At 40.7% G+C, this 19975-nt stretch overlaps 1 protein-coding gene across 3 annotated transcripts in view; it reads right to left on the reverse strand.

The window, feature by feature from the left end:
• Positions 1 to 5638: 5638 nt before the first annotated feature.
• Positions 5639 to 19975, reverse strand: part of sema3h (sema domain, immunoglobulin domain (Ig), short basic domain, secreted, (semaphorin) 3H) — a 73818-nt gene continuing 59481 nt past the window's right edge. The window contains exons 10-18 of one of the 3 annotated variants that reach the window (XM_034209417.1): positions 13468 to 13612; positions 13278 to 13367; positions 12923 to 13052; positions 12739 to 12827; positions 11511 to 11552; positions 10553 to 10707; positions 9990 to 10051; positions 9421 to 9563; positions 5639 to 8897 (exon numbers count right to left, since the gene is read on the reverse strand). In XM_034209417.1, the coding sequence (XP_034065308.1) occupies positions 8442 to 8897; positions 9421 to 9563; positions 9990 to 10051; positions 10553 to 10707; positions 11511 to 11552; positions 12739 to 12827; positions 12923 to 13052; positions 13278 to 13367; positions 13468 to 13612 (1312 nt within the window). In that variant the 3' untranslated portion in view covers positions 5639 to 8441. Of the gene's footprint in view, positions 8898 to 9420; positions 9564 to 9989; positions 10052 to 10552; positions 10711 to 11510; positions 11553 to 12738; positions 12828 to 12922; positions 13053 to 13277; positions 13368 to 13467; positions 13613 to 19975 lie in introns of all 3 variants that reach the window. The other 2 variants (XM_034209418.1, XM_034209416.1) reach the window with 2 other exon arrangements.

The following is a 19975-nucleotide window of genomic DNA, read 5'->3' on the forward strand; positions in this document are numbered from 1 at the left end:
AGCTGTCACAGACTGATTAAACCCCATTCAAGGCTTCTCTTGCCATTTTTCTTTTTTTGAAAAGGTGACTGGGTAAATGGAATTCCTGTCTTTTTATTTAGTTTGCGCATATTTCTACCTAATTCCACCCCCCACTATCTGCCTGCGTCATAGCCCGGAAGGGGTGGAGAAAAGGGAGGGGGGGTGGGTAGACAGTCTCACATAACTTCAAAGAGACACCTAGATTAACATCAGAGGTTTATAACACACCAGTGTGAAATCACACCTGCCTGTTATAACACTTCACATCAAAGGGCAAACATCAGAGGCTAATTAGATTATACAACTCTGAGGGGACAGGGGCCAGACAGCATAACTTCAAAGAGACTGCTTTAATCAACACCTAAATTAACATCAGAGGCTTATATCACACATACCTGCTATAACACCTCCCATCAAAGGACTAGACTACAAAAGCACTACACAGGGGGGCATTTCACACCTACGTGTGATGATACCTCACCCCTCACATCAAAGGATCTCACACCTACATGTGAATTCACACCTAGGTGTGACATCCACCTCGAACAAAGGGAGGCGGGACTTAGTACATTAACATAAGTAGGGAGAGGTGTGACCTGTCACACCACCTGTCACTTTTCATGCATACTAATGAGACGAAAGGGGCATGTGTAATACTACTCATGTGATTCAATTCACTCATTATATTTCCTATAGTGAAGACAGTGGATCATTACATTATCTGACTATAATAGGCTCATATTAGAATACAATCTCCCCAAAAAAAGTTTTAAATGATTGTTATAGTGGGTGGGGGGAGGTGTCTAAAGTCAAAGATGAATCTTGATTGTGCCAAATTTGACCCCGAGTCACCCAAAACAATTCTGCTGGGTCTTCCCAGACCTGAACACCAAATTATACACTTTTCTTTTTAGAGACCTTCAGACTTGGCTAAAATTGTCCAAATCAGTTTTTTAGTGTTTATATAGCTGTTGTGGAGGATATCATGAAGCCTTGCTCCGTAAAAAAAAAACTAGAGCGTAGTTATTATATAATTGTAACTTGAAACGGGTCACGGGAGACCCGAACACAACATAAGGGTTAAAAGCAGAATCAACAATAAATTAATACTTCCAACCCAGTCTCATGGCATTTCGTGTTCACCAACACGATTTTTAATCTATTGATTCGTGTTCACCAACACGATTTTCCCCTTTTTTTCGTGTTGCACAGCACGATTTTAAAAGCAATGTATTTCTACTGGTAATGTGTTTCGTGCCTGCAGCACGTCTTTTTCTCCGGTAGGGTCGTGGAAGACCGGAAGCTGTGTGGTTCATAAAAACATGTTCTTACTCAATATCAAGCCACAATTATTGCTTTTATTTTAAATCGTATAATTTCGGACTTTTGTTGCCGTCTGTGAGGAAAATAAATGGGGCTCAGAGCCTCAGGATACTGAAATCTGTATTTTTAAATCTTTTTTTCCTTCTAATTTGTTATTCTTTTCAAAATAACACACTCATTATTTACTCACCAATAACACACAATTATCCTTGCTTTTATTTATTGGTTTAATTACATAATCTCTGGCTTTTTTGGCGTCCGTCAGGAACTGAATTTCAAAATAAAAATAACCCGAAACAGACGTAGGCGTTTCGAGTGATTACCCAAGATCCTCAGCTATGGTTTAAGCTCGCTGATTGGATGTTTTAGCCGCAATGCATGCTGGGATTTGGTGTTTATATTATATGAAATCCGGAAAACATTTTAAAAGAATAAAATAATACTTAATTCCGAGTGCTCTTGCTTTTCTCTTTGAAAGTCATCACATAACGGCATTGTAATACACGGTTCGGCTGCATTACATATTACAGATCTGCCGTAGTTCTTTATTTATAGAGCCCTGATGAGAAGACCTTTTGAAAAACTGAAGAAATGCCGCCGAAACTGAATACTTGACTTGGATCATAAATATATCAACAATTAAACAACATCTTCAATTTCTCTTCACACAATACGTCTCCTTGCAGTATCAACACTAATTCGGCTGACTTTTACATTTGATCTAATTTGTAGATAGGTTATATTTACACCATAACGGTGCACAGCTGATATAAAAGGACTTGTAGTTTTTAAAGATATTACTGATTTTCTTTGAATATAAGAATGTAAATACTGAGTCTGAAATAGTATAGCAATATGCTGTAAAATTATGTGAAAACATGAATAAAACTACACATCTTCAGATGTTGTACATTACATAAGTGTCCTACACTAATAATACAAAGTTATTATGGCTGTGTGTACCTTGTGTGCACCGCCTAGTGGTTAAAGCACGTTATTGAATTATTATTTTTATGTGTTATATTTGATAAAATATTAAGAGTACATACTTTCATAAGGGGAAAGTAGAAGGTTTGTGATAGAAATATAGAATATAAAAAATCAAGAAGATACTGTAAGTGATCTCTACAATAAAACAGTTTAGTGCAGGATGTACAAAGATATTAATAGGAGGAGGTGCAAATCAGAAAAACGAATTAACCTTTATTTAAACCTTAAATAACAGATTAAGGTCTTCTTTTAAATAAGAAATAAACGTTGGGGGTATCTATCTACAGATAAATATTAAGCCTGACAAAGTACTTAACGTCTAATATATTGCTTTCCTGCAATGTTAATGTTGAAGCACTTATTTTAACTGATATTATACATATGAATTATACTCTTATGTATGTAGATAGTATAAGAAATGTGCAGAATATGACAGTTTAATGGTGGAGGTACACACATATTGATAGATGTCTTGATGTCTTGATGTCACTGTTGAGGAACCTGTGACCCAAGTTTTTCATTCATTGCATAACTACACCGTAGTTGTGTATATGATATGTCAATAAACCTTTGAAAATCTTGAAAGGGATGTGCAAAATAGCCATAATATACAGTCTTTAATTAACTATTAGTAGAGAATAACGAGTAATGAATATACTTTATTACTCGTTTCCATTCATGTCAATTGCAGATACATGTTTAGTCTTCTCAAGCACCAACTATCAAATATCTCTCCTGATTGTTGGCACTTGACAATCACCTTCCCTGAATTTTACTCAGGTGTAACTAAAGTCTGATTTAAGGGTTGTTTATATTTCACATCATTAATCAGAATCTGCAAAGTAACTCAAATAAGTGTAGTGGAGTAAAAATATCAGGTTAACCTCTGAATTGTAGTGGAGTAGAATTACAAAGTAACAATGAGCTGTCATGTGGGTATTAATGCTGCGCATTATGGACACAAGCGATTTTCACCCATTTATTAATTATATGTTTTACATTTGATAACACCAATGTGTTTAATACTGGCAACTTCTAATTGTGGGAAAAACGAAAACGTTCAGTAGAGACGTCCCATAGAACATTTTGCGAAACACAATAGCCAGCATGTGTAGTTCTGGGGGGGGGCGTTCGATTCCAGTTTTGGATAGTCTGGCGTGGTTTCGTTCCATTTCAAACAGCTGTTTGACGCTCGGCGTAACCTTGGCGCACTGCCACTCCAACATCCAATCCCAAAGTTTGAAGATTAATCACGGGGACTGTAGTTCTAAACGATAGCTGGGGATTATGGGTAGTGTAGTGTTGAAATGTTGACAATCGCAATGATGCTCAAAATGTCCCTTATAGGCCTACGTCTGTTTCGGGTTATTTTATTTTGAAATTCAGTTCCTGACGGACGCCAAAAAAGCCCGAGATTATGGAATTAAACCAATAAATAAAAGCAAGGATAATTGTGTGTTATTGGTGAGTAAATAACAGTGTGTTATTTTGAAAAGAATAACAAATTAGAAGGAAAAAAAGATTTAAAAATACAGATTTCAGTATTCTGAGGCTCTGAGCCCCATTTATTTTCCTCACAGACGTTAACAAAAGTCCGAAATTATACGATTTAAAATAAAAGCAATAATTGTGGTTTGATATTGAGTAAGAACATGTTTTTATGAACCACACAGCTTTCGGTCTTCCACGACCCGACCGGAGAAAAAGACGTGGTGCAGGCACGAAACACATTACAAGTAGAAATACATTGCTTTTAAAATCGTGCTGTGCAACAAGAAAAAAAGGGGAAATTCGTGTTGGTGAACACGAATCAATAGATTAAAAATCGTGTTGGTGAACACGAAATGCCATGAGACTGGGTTGATGCTTCACTTGTCCATCCACTGCATGCCCGTCTTTCTGTTTAGTAAGTTCAGTATCTGTATATTATTGGCACAATAAACCACAACCCACAAACATACTCACTTGAAAGCAGACCTTTATACATATTTACAAAAATAAAAAGACTCGCATGATGAGAGGATATCAGTTTAAGACAGTTTCATTCCTGCAAAGCAGTCGTTGTGGAATATCACACAAGAGAAATATTGACACTGAGATGTAATTACAGGAAAACAGAGTGAAACACAAGAGGCCGTTGTAATGAAAGAGGAGCAGCTCTGCACTTACGTCTTAAATATTTAAAATGGTGCGCAATAAAAATGTTTCTTAGGACCTCTGCCTCCTACTCGTGTGCTGTTTGGATCTGACACAAATAAAGACTTACACACACATTACACACTCATACTCACACTATATCATCAGGCTGAACACCATACACGCCTTTTCCTTTTTTTAGGAGGTTGGATTTGATGCTTGCTTGTCAATATATTTGACCAGCCTGTATTTTGTATTTGCCAAGCCTAACTTACCTATACCATTAGCTTTTGTAATGTAATGACCAAAACAATTTGTTTAACTCTCTTCATGAAAAGTTAAACAGTCCTTTAGGTTTATGACGATTTTTAAATGTTTTTTTCCGACAAGGTAGCTGCACTTCCTGTTTTTAATCTTTTTGCTAAGCTAAACAACTTCCGCGGTAGCTTTACGATGAAATAAGAATTGTATTAATGTAGGCTACTCAGCAAAGACTTAACTAGAATTAATTAAAAAAAACATATGTTACAATTTTAACTATTCTTTGTAGATAGATTGGTATTTTTTAACTGAATTGGATGATAGCCCCAAACATTTTGGCAAAGATATTTCAGATGTATTTTGTTAGCATTAGCGACAACTTCCATGAGGGAATATGCTAATAGCTAAAGGCTTGGAGTCATTGGATATATTGAATTGGATGCTAACAATGTAACTTATGGAGTTATTTTTCTTGTACAGAAAACAGCAATATCATGTTTACAATACAATCTTTACTCAATGAAGAACCTCATTGAGATATAGGATGCTAATGGATAGCAGAAGCTAAGAAAGAAAAGCTAAACTTTCTCTTTCTTGACATTTATTTTGTTGTTAACATTTATCAGCCCAGTTAGTAGCCTATGTCAATGTCTACGACTCATAACAATGTTTACTTTTCATAACCTACATTTCAGATTTGCCAGTTGTCTGAGAACACACTCAATCCTGATTTTACTTGGATCATACTGCCAGCTTCACACTCACACCCTTTCATTTTGAGGTGTGTCTGCACCTGACACTTTTAACATAAACTCTCTTTCTTTACTCAAACACACATTCAGAAGTAGCTCAGCGCTGGTTAGCTCTTTCATTTGGCCAAAGCCAAGAAAGCCAAGGAGCCATGTTCATTTTCTGCTCTAAGTCGGTCTGGTTTATTTTTCTTACAGCATCAAAAGTGTCTCCGATCCATTGCTGAGATCCCTGTTTGGCAGATTTACTGGCTGGCCCCTGGCCCTGCATTTCAGCTCCACTCACTCCGATCCTACTCTGACAAACACACACAGATCTATACTTTACAAGAACACACACACACATACACATATTCAGAAATACATACAACCAGCAGTGCAAAGGGTTCAGGATCCTGCAGGACCCAGCATGGGTAATATTTAATCTAATATGTGCAGAATTGCGTGCATGACTTCATCGTTGTTGGGTGAAATTAAATATATGGAGATATGGGAGGCTGTAATTGTTGGACTAAACCAGGCATGGATAGTCTTCCCGTGAAGTAAGTTTTAATTAAATTAGTTCTCTTGCTTTCTCCATGTCCCTCTATTCTTACTGTTTATTAAAAATCTGAGTTCAGAAGTTTCAGCATTTGGTTGCTATGAGTTGTTCTGAGGATCTGTCAGAGAAACAGGAAGACAAAGCATCACATTTGGAAAGAAAATTGTAGTTCCTGCTGCTTTTTAAATGCTTGCTTTATGGGACGGTTAAAAACATAAAATAACCGTGGTTGCAGGCAGGCACAATCTGAATTTCCACAGGTGGGAGTGGAAAGGTGCATCAAGAGAAACAGATGGTAACATTAGGAGATTTTACAAAACAAAAAAATACTGTGCAGACTTCAATGTGTGGGCATACAAACATACAGTACATACAAAGACAAACCAACACAAATGTTAAATTAGCAGCCTGTTTGTGAGACATCATGGCTGAATTGGCAAAAAAATGACCACAAAATATCTGACCTCACAACTTCTGAAACAAGCTGTTTCATTCCAGACTAAACAAATAAATACCAATAAGAAGAAAGTTAAATAGAGGTGGAACGCTTTGTGTTGGTTTAACATTTAAACATTTAGAGAAAATCACAATTTACTGCCTTGGAAAGTCACTGTAGTCGTCTAAATCCCTCACGTCAGAGTCCACTTGACGCCAGTCCTGTTCAGCACTTTCTCAGGTTCCACTTTGTATAATAAAGGCGTCTTTATTAAACATCGGGCCTGCTTCATAATTTACAACCAAATGTCATTACCAGCTGCAGCTACGGGACCAGCGGTATATTACTCCACTGTTTTAATTTGGCTGGAACCCACACAAAGTCACCAACGGCCCATTTTAGGTCCAAAGCCATGGGTAAAACATGCATTTTCTGTACAAAGTCTATTGGCATTTCAGTTCACACCTCAATCCTCAATGGAAACGTCTTTTTAAAAGCATCTCGATATTTTACTCAGACATGTTCAAAGTTCAGCAAAAACAGATTCTTTTTAGATAGCCTCTAAAGGTTTTCAAGTGCTAGAAATATCATTTAAAATACTACCAATTCAAATATCCGTGCCTTTTGCCAAATAACCCTTGTTATGTTAATCTAAAAGCGAGATTTCAAGAAACTTAAATAGCAAATATTAAAATGTGTACATTGGTGTGCAGATGTTACTTTTGCCCTACAATAAACATGTTTTCTAAATCTGTACACTGTACTCATGTGGGAGAGCAGGGAAACTAAACCAACACCCAGAATAGGATTTTCTCTGACGTTATAAAACACACCAGATCTACTAGGTCCTTATTTTCTGTTCACTTTTTCCCACACCTTTATTCAGCTGCGTGGCCGTACCATAAATGAACACTACCAGCCAACATTTCTGAAGCTTTCAGGAGAACGGAATGGAAACATCTCCTGTTGTGAGTGTGTAAAAGAAGATGTGTAACCTCATCAAAGCTGTCGCCCTGCACACTCTGTCAACTTGTGTCAGACCCCACCTATCTGAAGAAATAACTCTCTGTACTGTAGGTGAATTGTTGGTATACAGTAAACTATTATTTTGGGTAAAAATATGCATAATCAGTGCTATTTACCTTCTTAAAAGGCCTTTAAACAAAATATCACTGCTGATTATTTCCCCAAAAATACCTTTAAACTTATTTTGACAGTGAACAATAGTTTACTTTTTGTCCCCATGTTTTCACTTTCCAACAACAAAGCTAGACAATCAAAATGTTTTGAGAACACCAAGGATGGACTGTCCTTGAAACGTGAACGCCACACATAGCAACGTTTGTAAAATGCTGATTGCAACTTTCAAAATAATTTTGCATGTTCCTGTGCGATGGTTTTCAAAGTCGCCCAAATGTAATGGAAACCAGTGTCTGCCTGGAAGGTACGAAATCAATCTTAAAGACATCTGTTCTGCTATGGAGGATAATTGGCAGAGTCTATATGACTTATAATCAAACATGCAGAGCCACCGGTATGGTGCTTTAAGGCAGCAATCATTTCAGAAGGGTTGGATGATTTTTCAAATGTGGAATATCTACGTTTGGATTTTTTTTTCTCTGTAGAGGCTACAAATCCAAAATCCCATGTCCTTGTCACGACAGGTAAACTGAGACGTGTTGCTTCATCCTTCATTCTACACGCTACGCAGCCTAAGGGTTTCTACTTTTTCCTTTTTATTCACAAGTCTTTTGTCCAAGTGTCTCTGTTGTTCTCCCCCTGCTGTACATACTTCAGTCAGACAGTTTGTCACTATAATGAAAGGATGCCTTTTTTGTTTGTAGATAAGTGCATGCGCATGTCATAGTCTCTTTATGTACAGTGTGTGTGTCTCAGTGTATAAGTTAAGTGTGTGTACGTGTGTGGACGTTTATGTGTGTGTTTTTTAAGTCACTTAAATCCGCCCTCCTGTTCCGCTACACATTCAAGCGCTCCTTGGTGCCCTCTGCTGCGGCTTGCTCCTGCTCTTCCTCCCCGCTGCTCTTCCTCCCCCTCCACCTCCTCTTCCTCCCCCATGCTTATGCCTCTCCCCCTTCTCTTTCTCCTTCTTCTGCTCCACCTTGATTTCAGTGTAGTGACGGTGGTTGCGTGGGGGGCGGTATCCTAGCGCCTTGCAGTGCTGGCCGATGTTTCCGGGGTGAACCAGCGCCATCACGTCTTCGTACCAGGGCTGGCTCCCTGTGCTCTGATAGGATGAGGCGGACCAGGAAGCGAGGACGCGATTCGCCGAGGGGCTCCAGACGGCAAGGCGCACGGTGACGGCGGTCCAGTGGTAGCCGTGCTCCTCCACCTGGCAGTGGTAGACGCCACAGTGAGTCAGCTCAGCTCGACGAATCAGGACACCCCGTTCAATTACCACCAGCTGGTCACCTGTTACCACCTGGGGGGAGAGACAGAGGGCATTTTTTTTTTAAAGGCTGCAACCTGCGTTCTTTATTAAAATACAGTACATGGGTGGTATAGGTATTTGAGAGTATCTTTAAGTGTTGAACAAACTGTGTATCTTGTCATATTCTCATTGTATTTTCTTTTTTGTATATTTATATTTTTTAACATTCATTTTACTTTTATAATAGTTTCTAAACTAGTTCCATAACATCACATTATTACATGTCATAGCCTGACACTTTTATCCTAATGGACACTATACACTTCAATACCGTAGACATGCCTACATGTGCCATTATACACCAAAGTAAATTCTAGTATATGTAAACTTAATTGACATTAAATCTGATTCAGATTTTCATATTGATATTGTCCAGAAACAAGGGTAAGGCGTGTGTGTGTGTGTGTGTGTGTGTGTGTGTGTGTGTGTGTGTGTGTGTGTGTGTGTGTGTGTGTGTGTGTGTGTGTGTGTGTGTGTGTGTGGTGTGTGTGTGTGTGTGTGTGTGTGTGTGTACCTGGTTAAGTTCTGGGCTGTTCTCCCCTGCCTGTTTGTACCAGGTAACAGCAGCGTGTCTGGATCGGGGGAGACACTCCAGATAAGTGCTGTTGCCCTCAGCAACCATCATTATCCTCTGCTCCGCCTCCACCTGCAGCCCGGCTGAGTGACAGCAAAGGACAGAAGTGACAGGTTAGAGATATGCTTTATCTTCCCTGTTAATTCAGATTGCTTTCCTTCTTGTTGCAGAAAAACATTATTTTGTCAATTTATCACTGATCTTTATGTGGCTTATTCACAAAATGCATGTTCTTTGCAGGTTTTGCTCATTGTGAAGCTTGTTTTAATTCTAAGGAAGGAGGGTCTCGTATGTTATGTAGTATGTAAAGCTCATCAGGTTTTCAATCACATAATTGTTACTTTTGGTTATATAAATAAAATGACTAGAATCATCTAAATGTATCTGTAGCTGAGGCATTATTAGAGATCAAGTATCACAGTCAATGCTTGCCAAAGGTTACACAACAGTGATTGTATTTGTTAGCATTTGTAACTGAACAAACACTTTAGAGTGAGTTAGCTCCTCACCTCCCTGTCTGACACACTGCGTGAGGGGATCCTCTTCCTCCCCTAAGTGACGAGCATTCCTTCTGTCGAGAGAAATACATCAAATTACAGTAAACAAAGAGTTACAGCCTGATAGTTGATCTTGACGCTTCAATGTTAATACACCCTGTAAGGACAAAGTGTTGGACTTGGACTTACACTGACATTAGTAAGACGGTTTAATTCACTTGGGAGCATCAATTTGCTCAGCTTGGAAGTGGAAATGTTGGCTAATAAGTAATAATGGTGGCACTAGAGGAAAGGGCGTCATCATCAAAATATTATCATTGGGAACTTTCATGGAAATATATCCAACTGTCATACTTGGAAATGGAAAAGTGTTGGTCAAGTGGAAAAAATGCCTAACATTTAATCATAAAGTAGTTTGGATGTGAATTTGAGTCACATTCTATCAACAAATGTGGTTTGAATTTGATTGAAAGAGATTGACTCCATGTGTTTGTCCTTTACTTTTTCAGACATTAGTGGGATAAAAACATATCTTACATATTCCAATTAGTGCTGTTTGGAAGGACAGATCTAACCTGCGCACGGTGGGCATGTAGGGGCTGCAGGCGTGTCCGTCCCAGGTGCAGTATGGGTCTCTGGCGAGGCAGCACTCAGCACAGGCCTGACCGTACAGCTCACACTGGTACAGGGCCAGCTGGGAAACACCCTCCCTGGAGCCCACAAACAACCACTGCTGGAGGAGGAGGAAGTGAGAGGGGGGATGATGTATAGGAATATAGATGTACGAAAAAACAGTGGACATGGATGGTGGAAGAGAAGACGGAGAGAGGAAAGGGAAAAAAGAAGTAGGAAAGAAGAGGAGAGTTATAAATGAAGAAGAGCCCAGAGAGAAAGAGGGCATTCAGTTTGCTCCCGTGAAACAGGGAGAAGCATTGACTATCAAGCTCAACCAGATACATCTGCACTGCGAGTCACACATCCATCTCACGCTGTAACAATGTCAGTGTGTGGCCACAGTGTGTGTGTGTGTGTGTGTGTGTGTGTGTGTGTGTGTGTGTGTGTGTGTGTGTGTGTGTGTGTGTGTGTGTGTGTGTGTGTGTGTGTGTGTGTGTGTTGAAGACACATCATGATGCTTGCTTCTATAATCTTGACACGTGTATGCGAGTGTGAGCAAGCGTTAGATTCTTATTTCATGAAACTCAGACTATTTTAAAAATGCAAAGGGTGTTTCTATGTGTGTGTGTGTGTGTGTGTGTGTGTGTGTGTGTGTGTGTGTGTGTGTGTGGCATATCGTCATTACTGCACCGACTGAGGTAGGGTAACCATAGCAACTGGTGATGAAGCTGTCCTTGGAGATACAAGGTGGAGAGATGAGTGATAAGTGTGATGTTGCGCGTGTTTGTCTGTGTGTGTGTGTGTGTGTGTGTGTGTGTGTGTGTGTGTGTGTGTGTGTGTGTGTGTGTGTGTGTGTGTGTGTGTGTGTGTGATGTAGTTTGGAAGTTTTAAAGTTTCTGTCTCTCTCAAATCTGTTACCTTTTTCTTTGAGAGCGTCATGGCTGTCACGGGTGATTTGTGCTGCGAGGAAAAGACGAAGAAAATTGAGTTTAAATTGAGACAAAGACAGAAATACACTGGCTCGAAGAAACAGACAAACAGAAAGACAGACACACAGAGATAAATGTCAACTAAAATATTGAATTTGTTTCTATGGAAAAATAAGGAATGTGTGTGTTTGGGTGCGCCTGCAAACCACAATAATGTTAAACAGTCTTAAATTATTTACAGAACTGATCTCATCGTCTGGTTATCATCCATTTCCCTTTATAAGGGCTTAACAAAGCACAAGCTTCACAGTGAAGAGCATTAAAAAGAACCTCAGACCTCAATTAGACAAAGAAATCTCGACCACATCAGTCGAGAGTGAAAACAGAGCCTTCATTTGAGCCTCCGTTGGACTAATATTGAGCAGAACTAACTGTGAATATTGTGAACTGTGGTTACAGGAATCATAATGTACTATAGTCTGACAAGCTATCTATGAGGCGTGTGGCGCAGTGGATAGAGCATAGGTGTTCAGATCAGGGGGTCACAGGTTCAAACCCCACTGCAGCCAGCTTGTCGTAGTGTCCCTGGGCCCCAAATTGCTCCGGTGGGGATTGTCCACAGTATTGAGTATGTAAGTCGCTTTGGTTAAAAGCCTCTAACATGTAATGTGCAAAACACGGTTGTAAAATGTGTTACAGTCTTGGTGCAGTTACTTTTTAGATAAAAGCTTTTACTTAATTTCCTGTTTAATGGTATATATGGGTGAAGATTTAGGTCTGATAAACATAACAAAAAAGATTATTTCTTCATAAATCATGCATGCTTTACTATATTTCAGATAATTTGCAACGTAAGCATTGATGTCAAAGTGCTTCAGACTGTTTAAGCTATTGGTTTCCATTCATATGCATATCATATGAACAGCAGATCGTTTTTAGTGTAGAACACAATGTTTGCATTTATTTCGGTCGCATGGCAATGCAGTCTAATGTGCAGACTTATTTAAAAGGTCTGTGCTGCATTACCTCTTGACAATAACGTAACTGTTTAAGCTTGAAGAGCCTGATACTTGAGTTTTAAACCACAAGGAAATGGTTAGAAAATTGCTGCATGAAAGCCAGGAAAAAAACATTTAGAAAGCAGTTTATAATAAATGGGTTGGAACATACACAATGGTATGGAGATAGCACTGTGTTTTGTTCAGAGGGGGCTGTACCTGGAAGACCTGCATCTGCTCCAGAGTGACCTCCTGACCCTGACCGTGTTCTCTGGGGAGATGGATGGCCTTCAGCACGAGGCCCGAGTCTGCAGAAGTATACAAAAATATCTTATCCATTGTGAAAAAAACACACACATTAGGAGTAAAAGCGCAGGGTAAAGGTCCAGCAAAGACAATTTACCCGTGCCGATGAACAGGACGTCGTAGGTGCCGTCCACGGCCTCCACTCTGTCCACCAGCAGTTTGCTGAATTTGTAGTGAACACCCACTCTGACCAGGAGGGGGCGCTCTCCCAGAGGCAGCACATTTTCCTGAAACACAGTCACAGTTTAGGGTTTTGAATTTTAAAATGCAAAATGGACAAAACAATGGGGTTTGTTTTATAAAGTGTTGTCATATTTAACAACGCTAATTGCATTTCTAAATTCCACATATGAATTGGGACAAATAAAAGAGGTTTGAGGCGATGCAAAACTAGAGTGCAATCTAATTGAATAACATTGTTGTAATTTAAAACAGTGAACTATCATTTGTACCTGCAGCAGGGGGTGAGTCCTGCTGAAGAAGATGACGTCGTCAGGATATTCTCTGGTGGAGCTGTAACTTCCATAAGTGCTGCTGGGACACTACGAGAAGAAAGAAGAAAGTAAAAGAGAGAACAACACAAGGTTAAACACGTGTGGAAGACATAGAGTTTTTGTATTCATGCCTGAAGGAGTAACTTACAGTTCCTGGTCGCGGGTAAGGCACCTTGCCCGTAAACTCTGCCCACTTATACTGAGGCCCCTCCTTATGAAGGAAGTTTCCTTTGAAAGCCCGAACAACATCCTCCATCCGGTAGACGCACACTGCTGAACCATTCAGGATATCACTGCGGAGACATGAGAGAAGGGGAACTGTTAGTCCCTGCGGCGCACATGAATTAAAACATAAACTGAGCAGGTCTTTTATGAATTCACTTGAGCAGTTACCGTGGTCGTAAAGCAGTGCATTAAATAGGAGAGTGATGTAGTGTGTGCACTGCATGGAGGCTGTGAGTCATTGTGGCTTTCTCAGCCGGAACGCATAAATTCACTGAGCATGGTCCAACCCAAAGTCCAGCCTGGATGAATGCGCTGCTTTCAGCACATCATGGTTAGGATTTTTGCCTAAGTGTATCTGAACTACAGAAGGCAGTTGATGAGCAGAGCTGCTAGAAACAGAGCAGGGAGAAAGGCAGGGCTGTGATCATGTGACTGACACATACAGTTTGTATAGTCTCATGTTGCTCTGGAGAGAGTGTGTAAAAGTACTTGGCAATAAACTGGATTCTGATTCTGAAACAAACCACATACTGCATGTGATAGATGGTCAATCAAATGAAGAAATACAAAAACTAAATGATACAAGTAACAGTGAGGGATCTGCAGCCTGTGCACTTAACTTCCTCACAGGGACACAAACGCCTGTGTGTGCATTCATGGTTGAGCAGAGGGAGAGGTTTCCATTCAGAGGGGATGACCTCTCTGCATCCTGCAGCTCTGTGGTGGGGACCCCACCCTGGGTGATGCTTTGGATTTCTGTCCGTTCCCCGCTGAGATTTCAGACACTTTCCAAAAGCCAGAAGCGGACCCCGCTCCGCCGGCCAAGTGGCGTCATACCTCTGTTGCTACTGTGGAGCCCTGGCTGCAGCTCTGAGTTACTGTCAGTGCGTGAGGAGCTTCAGTACGTTTGGAAGAAATGAGAAAGTGCAGGCCTTCTTAGTTTGTTGCTCACTCGCTCATATGTTCTGGATTTTCCTCACTTTATAATACCTACCCCTTTTTTCAACCACTGCTTAGTTTTCAGTATATTTATTTTTTGAGTGTGAGACATTTTTTCTAACTAACTGGCTTCTATCGTGCAGTCTGATGTGCTTGCGTCATTGCTGTGAGCCAAAAACAATATTTGTTCTTCCTATTTGTTATGATTACCATTCTGTAGATACTAACAGAAAGCATATTGTCTATAGTCTCTAATCAAATCAGTGCTGCTTCATATTTTCAATGTTTTGTTCAGGCATGTTGCACAGCCTGTTGTTTATCTGGTCTGATAGAGCATATTGCCTTTTGAAATTTCTATTCCATGTTTCATGTTGTCTCCTCAAACAATCCCAGAGAGCAAGGAACAATAAAGGGAGAACAAAGCGAATCCGAATGGCTAGAAAAAAACATTTCATGCTACATTATCTCACACACTGTACGTACTTTGTGCATTACAGTCGATACACTAATGATGATGATGAGAGGACGAAGGCTCACATGAGCTCATTACAATGAATGTGTTTCATTCATTAGTCACAGGGACGGTGGACTGTGTGTCTCTCCCAGTGTGTGACATCATCTCTGTCAGTGTGACATCGCATCATGTCACTATGTGAGCTTCTTCTCCATACAACATACACCTGTTTTATAGAAAAACAGTTTATTTGTTTCTTATATCAACTTTTTCCTCTTATAAAATCTTTTTATTATTATTATTGTTTTAGTATCCTCCATAAAAATGTCATCTTTCTGTCGGGTTGTGGATTATTGATCAGGTCAGTTGTGGCAAATCTTCACTGCATGAATCCTGACTAACTTAAACGTCATAATCATGTATTGCCTAATGCGGTCTTTAACAGTTTCAGTCTCCATGATCAATAATTGATTTCTAACTCAAACCTAAGGGGCCTGTAGTAACTCACCTAGACCTAAATGCCTTCTTTAAACTCAAGAGTATTTCCTTTTTCAATCAAAGTTAAATAGCATTTGCAGCTACCACATCCCAGCTCAGCCTCAATGTATCTACAGTATAGGGGTTGTAGGGTGGCTTGTTTATTTGTGTTATACATGTTTAACAGCAATCAATTCATCAAATGCTCTCACAAAAAAAGAAACAATCTGTTATTCACAGCTGTTGCAGGATTGTAATACTTCTGCCCAATCATTTATTTATCCTGATCCTTTTCATAATAGTTATTTTGGTGGTGGCCTGAAGGGACGGGCTCTCAGTGTTTACATCTATTTTCTCGCTTGGTTTAGCAACATTTTAGCCAGTGCTTGGAAAAGCTTTGGCAACATTAGGCTGTTTTTTAAGTTTGATCATCTTTTTCCAATCTTACCCACCCTGGATTAAATCAATACCGATGTGTCAATGTATTTCTTTCCCAACTATGAGCAATCTCTGTAGGAATGAAAACTCTCCACCCAGAGGAAATTCAAGACACTCCCAGTGCCATCATACTGGGACTCAAACAAGAGTGCACAGACGACAAAACGCTGTTTAACTGATCTAAAGCAGGGGTCTCCAACCTTTTTTAGGATGAGAGCTACTTTCCAAAAATAAAACAAGTCGTGAGCTACTTTTACTCCTCTTTTTTATTTTTTGCAGTGTATATATTTAGCACATTTTAACATTATTATATTCTTACCTTTAACCTTTGTGTGCTGTTTGGGTCTGTAGGACTCGTTTTCAGTGTTTACTAAAAGAAAACGTATGCAATTTAATTATTTTAACCTGCTTTATCTGGGGGCATGCACCACCGGGAAGATTTTTTTTTTAAATGTTGAAGTTAAATGCATCAATCTGGTGCACTTTGAGCATAACATGAATTTATGGATACAGCTCTCAACACTCAGATGAAAGAGAGCTGTATACTTTTCAATAATCTCATAACTTTATAACTTATGGTTTAATGTAATTGTAAAATCATTGTGCCACTGAAAAGAAAATAACAACTCAGGAGGGAGCCAGTCTAGATTTCCTTTTGAGGGCCACCAGCTGCAGAGAGTTAACTAATTAAAGGGGCGTGGCCTCACAGCTATAAGAACTCAGCAATCAGGTGTCCATTTTAGGTAGCACTTTCCTGGAGCGTCAGACGAAGACTGACAAAGACAAAGGAGTCCTGCTGGAGTCAAATACTGACAAAGACAAAGGAGTCCTGCTGGAGTCACGAGGGAGGCAAATACAACTTTGATTGAGCCAAGTATCGCTGGTGTTTTATTTAATTTAGTTTTTTAGCCCCTCATGCTATAATCATGTGTATTTTCTCCATCCCTGTTTATGTGTCTTCTCGCAATTATCACTGGCCCCGTGTATCTCGTAATCGATATAACCGGCCTGCTCTCGTCTATCCCACATGCTCCACTGAGATCCAGTCAGCTGTTCCTAAGGCCGACTTCATCTCTGGCTACGCCTCCCTGCAGTCTCTGGATTTCCTTGCTCTCACTGAGACCTGGGTTGCATTCCAATAGTCCATTTAGCTTAGGAACCTTCCTAACGGAATGAAATGACCCGGAAGTACGTCACTGGCAGCCATGATAAGTGCCGTTCCAATTCTCCAAATGAAAGGAAAGGAGGTTTCAAACTTCCTTTATAACCTCCTTTAGCTTAGGAACCACTGGACCTCCCTAACCGAAAGGAGAGGAGAAAATGCTGCCCCACAATGCATTGCAGCCGCAGCATTTGCCATCACAACAGTTCACGGAAACAACCGATTATGACCGAGAAATGATATCATGAAAGTTACGGTGCTTATTAAGCATTTTAAAACGTATGTGGTAAGTTGCCAAAGTGCTTTTTTCTGAACGTTCATCAGTATTATAATCAAAAAGAGAAATATGAACGTTAGTTTTTACTGAAATGATCAAATAAAGTCAACATCTCACAGTCTTTACTGAGCTGTGTGGAGTTTGTTCAACTTTTAAAAGATGTTTGAATGGTGATATACACAGTGATAGATGTTAAGGACTAACGTTTATAATAAATACATTTGTATTGATTTTAAGATCTTTTCATACAATCATAGGTATTGGGATCATTTGTATTAATGTGGACCGGAGGGAGAGGGTGACGAGCTAAGTTTCACTTTCCTTTTTTATTTCAATTCCAACTTTGGTCATGAAGAATATGTTTCTCTGTTGTCCACGTTCATAAGGCATAAAACAACAGCATCAGAGCACGGTGCAGAGTCTCTAGATGAGTTTACAGTAGTCCCTCGTTCTTAATAAACATCCATGTTGTAGTCCGCTGTATAGAAAACTGTAGTTTCCATAGTTTCCCCACAGCAGCAGACGCACATTCATGACGTCCGCTGGCGCATCATAAACACGTCGGATAGTGAAAGTGCATTCGGATTCTCTAAAGTACCGCGGTCTCTTCTCCTAAGTCCTTTTGAATTCTCCTATCCACTATCCCTTAACCCCGTGACGTTTCACTCAGAGGTCAAGGAATAGGAGATAGGGTTAGAATTTAGGAGCTGATTTTTGGATTATCGGAACACAACCCTGGATTACTCCATCCAACACATCCACCCCAGCAGCTCTCTCCACTGCATATTCCTTCTCCCATACACCCAGACCCACTGGCAGAGGAGGTGTCACTGGTCTCCTGCTCTCTCCCAAATGGAGCTTTTCCCTCTTCAAGCTACCTAACTTCACTCCTTCCACCTTTGAATTCCATGCCGTCACAGTAACCCATCCTATACAATTAACCATTGTTGTTCTCTACCGTCCACCAGGCGCCTTGGGGGACTTCTTGGAGGAATTAGATAATCTCCTCTCACACATCCCTGAAACTGGCCCTCCCGCTGTACTTCTCGGAGACTTCAACCTCCAGACAGGGAAGACATCTGAACTAACATCTCTTTTAACCACCTTTGCTTTCTCACTGTCTCCATCCCCACCAAGTCATAAAGCTGGCAATGTCCTTGATCTCATATTCTCAAGGAACTGCTCTACTTCTAACCTCTCTGTAAACCCGCTCCACACCTCGGATCACTTCTTCATTTCATTCTCTCTATCCCTTTCCAAACATAACAAACTAATCTATTCTAATTCTGCACCTGTCCGCCGCAACCTTCGTTCTCTCTCCCCCTCTACCTTTGCCTCATCGGTGCTCTCAGCCCTCCCTTCCTCTGACTCGTTCCATCTCCTGCCTCCAAACTCTGCTGCAGAAACTCTCCTCTCTACTCTCTCAACCTCTCTGGACTCTCTCTGTCCTCTCACATCTCGGCAAGCTCGTCAGTCCCCTCCTGCTCCCTGGCTAAATGACGCACTGCATGCTAATAGAACCATCCTTCGGGCAGCAGAGCGGAAACGGTGGAAATCCAAACACCATGACGACCTCCTAACCTATCAGGCTCTCCTCTCCTCTTTCTCTGCTTCGATCTCTCAGGCAAAAAGCACTTTCTTTCAAGATAAGATCCAATCTTCCTATTCCAATCCCAAAAAACTATTTTCCATCTTCTCCACCCTCCTCGAACCCCCCAAAGCCCCTTCCCCCTCCTCCCTTCTGTCAAGCGACTTTGTTAACCACTTTCTTACCCTCATTACCTCTGCCCGCCCTACCACCTGTCCTCTGGACCCTATCCCCTCAAACCTCCTTCAGACTATCGCTCCTGATATTCTACCGTTTCTCTCCCATTTCATCAACACTTCTCTAACTTCTGGTCACTTTCCAAACAGTCTCAAGGAGGCAAGAGTAAACCCTCTCCTAAAGAAACCCACTCTCAACACGTCCGATGTTATAAACTACAGGCCTGTCTAAAACACTGGAACGCGCTGTCTTTAAACAACTCTCCTGTTATCTCCATCAGAACAACCTTCTGGATCCGCACCAGTCTGGTTTCAAGGCAGGTCACTCAACAGAAACTGCCCTCCTTGCTGTCTCTGAGGAACTGCACACTGCTAAAGCAGCCTCCCTCTCCTCTGTCATCATCCTTTTGGACCTGTCTGCTGCATTCGACACAGTGAATCATCAGATCCTCCTTCGTACTCTCCAAGAACTTGGAGTTTCAGGCTCTGCACTTTCCCTCCTCACCTCATACCTCAAAGACCGCACCTACAGGGTTACTTGGAGAGGGTCCGAGTCCGACCCTTGTCAATTAACTACAGGGGTCCCTCAGGGCTCTGTTCTTGGTCCCCTCCTCTTCTCCCTGTACACAAACTTGCTCGGAGCTGTCATTAGCCCGCATGGTTTTTCATACCACTGCTACGCTGACGACACCCAATTAATTCTGTCCTTTCCCCGCTCAGAGACCCAGGTCGTCGCACGCATCTCTGCTTGTCTAGCTGACATCTCTCAGTGGATGTCTGATCATCACCTCAAGCTCAACCTTGACAAGACTGAACTGCTTTTCCTTCTGGGAAAAGATTGTCCCACTCTTGACCTGACAATCAACATCGGCACCTCTATTGTTTCCCCGACTCAGACTGCAAGGAATCTGGGTGTGACC

The sequence above is a fragment of the Gymnodraco acuticeps genome, unplaced genomic scaffold, assembly GCF_902827175.1.
Source record: "Gymnodraco acuticeps unplaced genomic scaffold, fGymAcu1.1, whole genome shotgun sequence".
NCBI classification, from domain to species: domain Eukaryota; kingdom Metazoa; phylum Chordata; class Actinopteri; order Perciformes; family Bathydraconidae; genus Gymnodraco; species Gymnodraco acuticeps.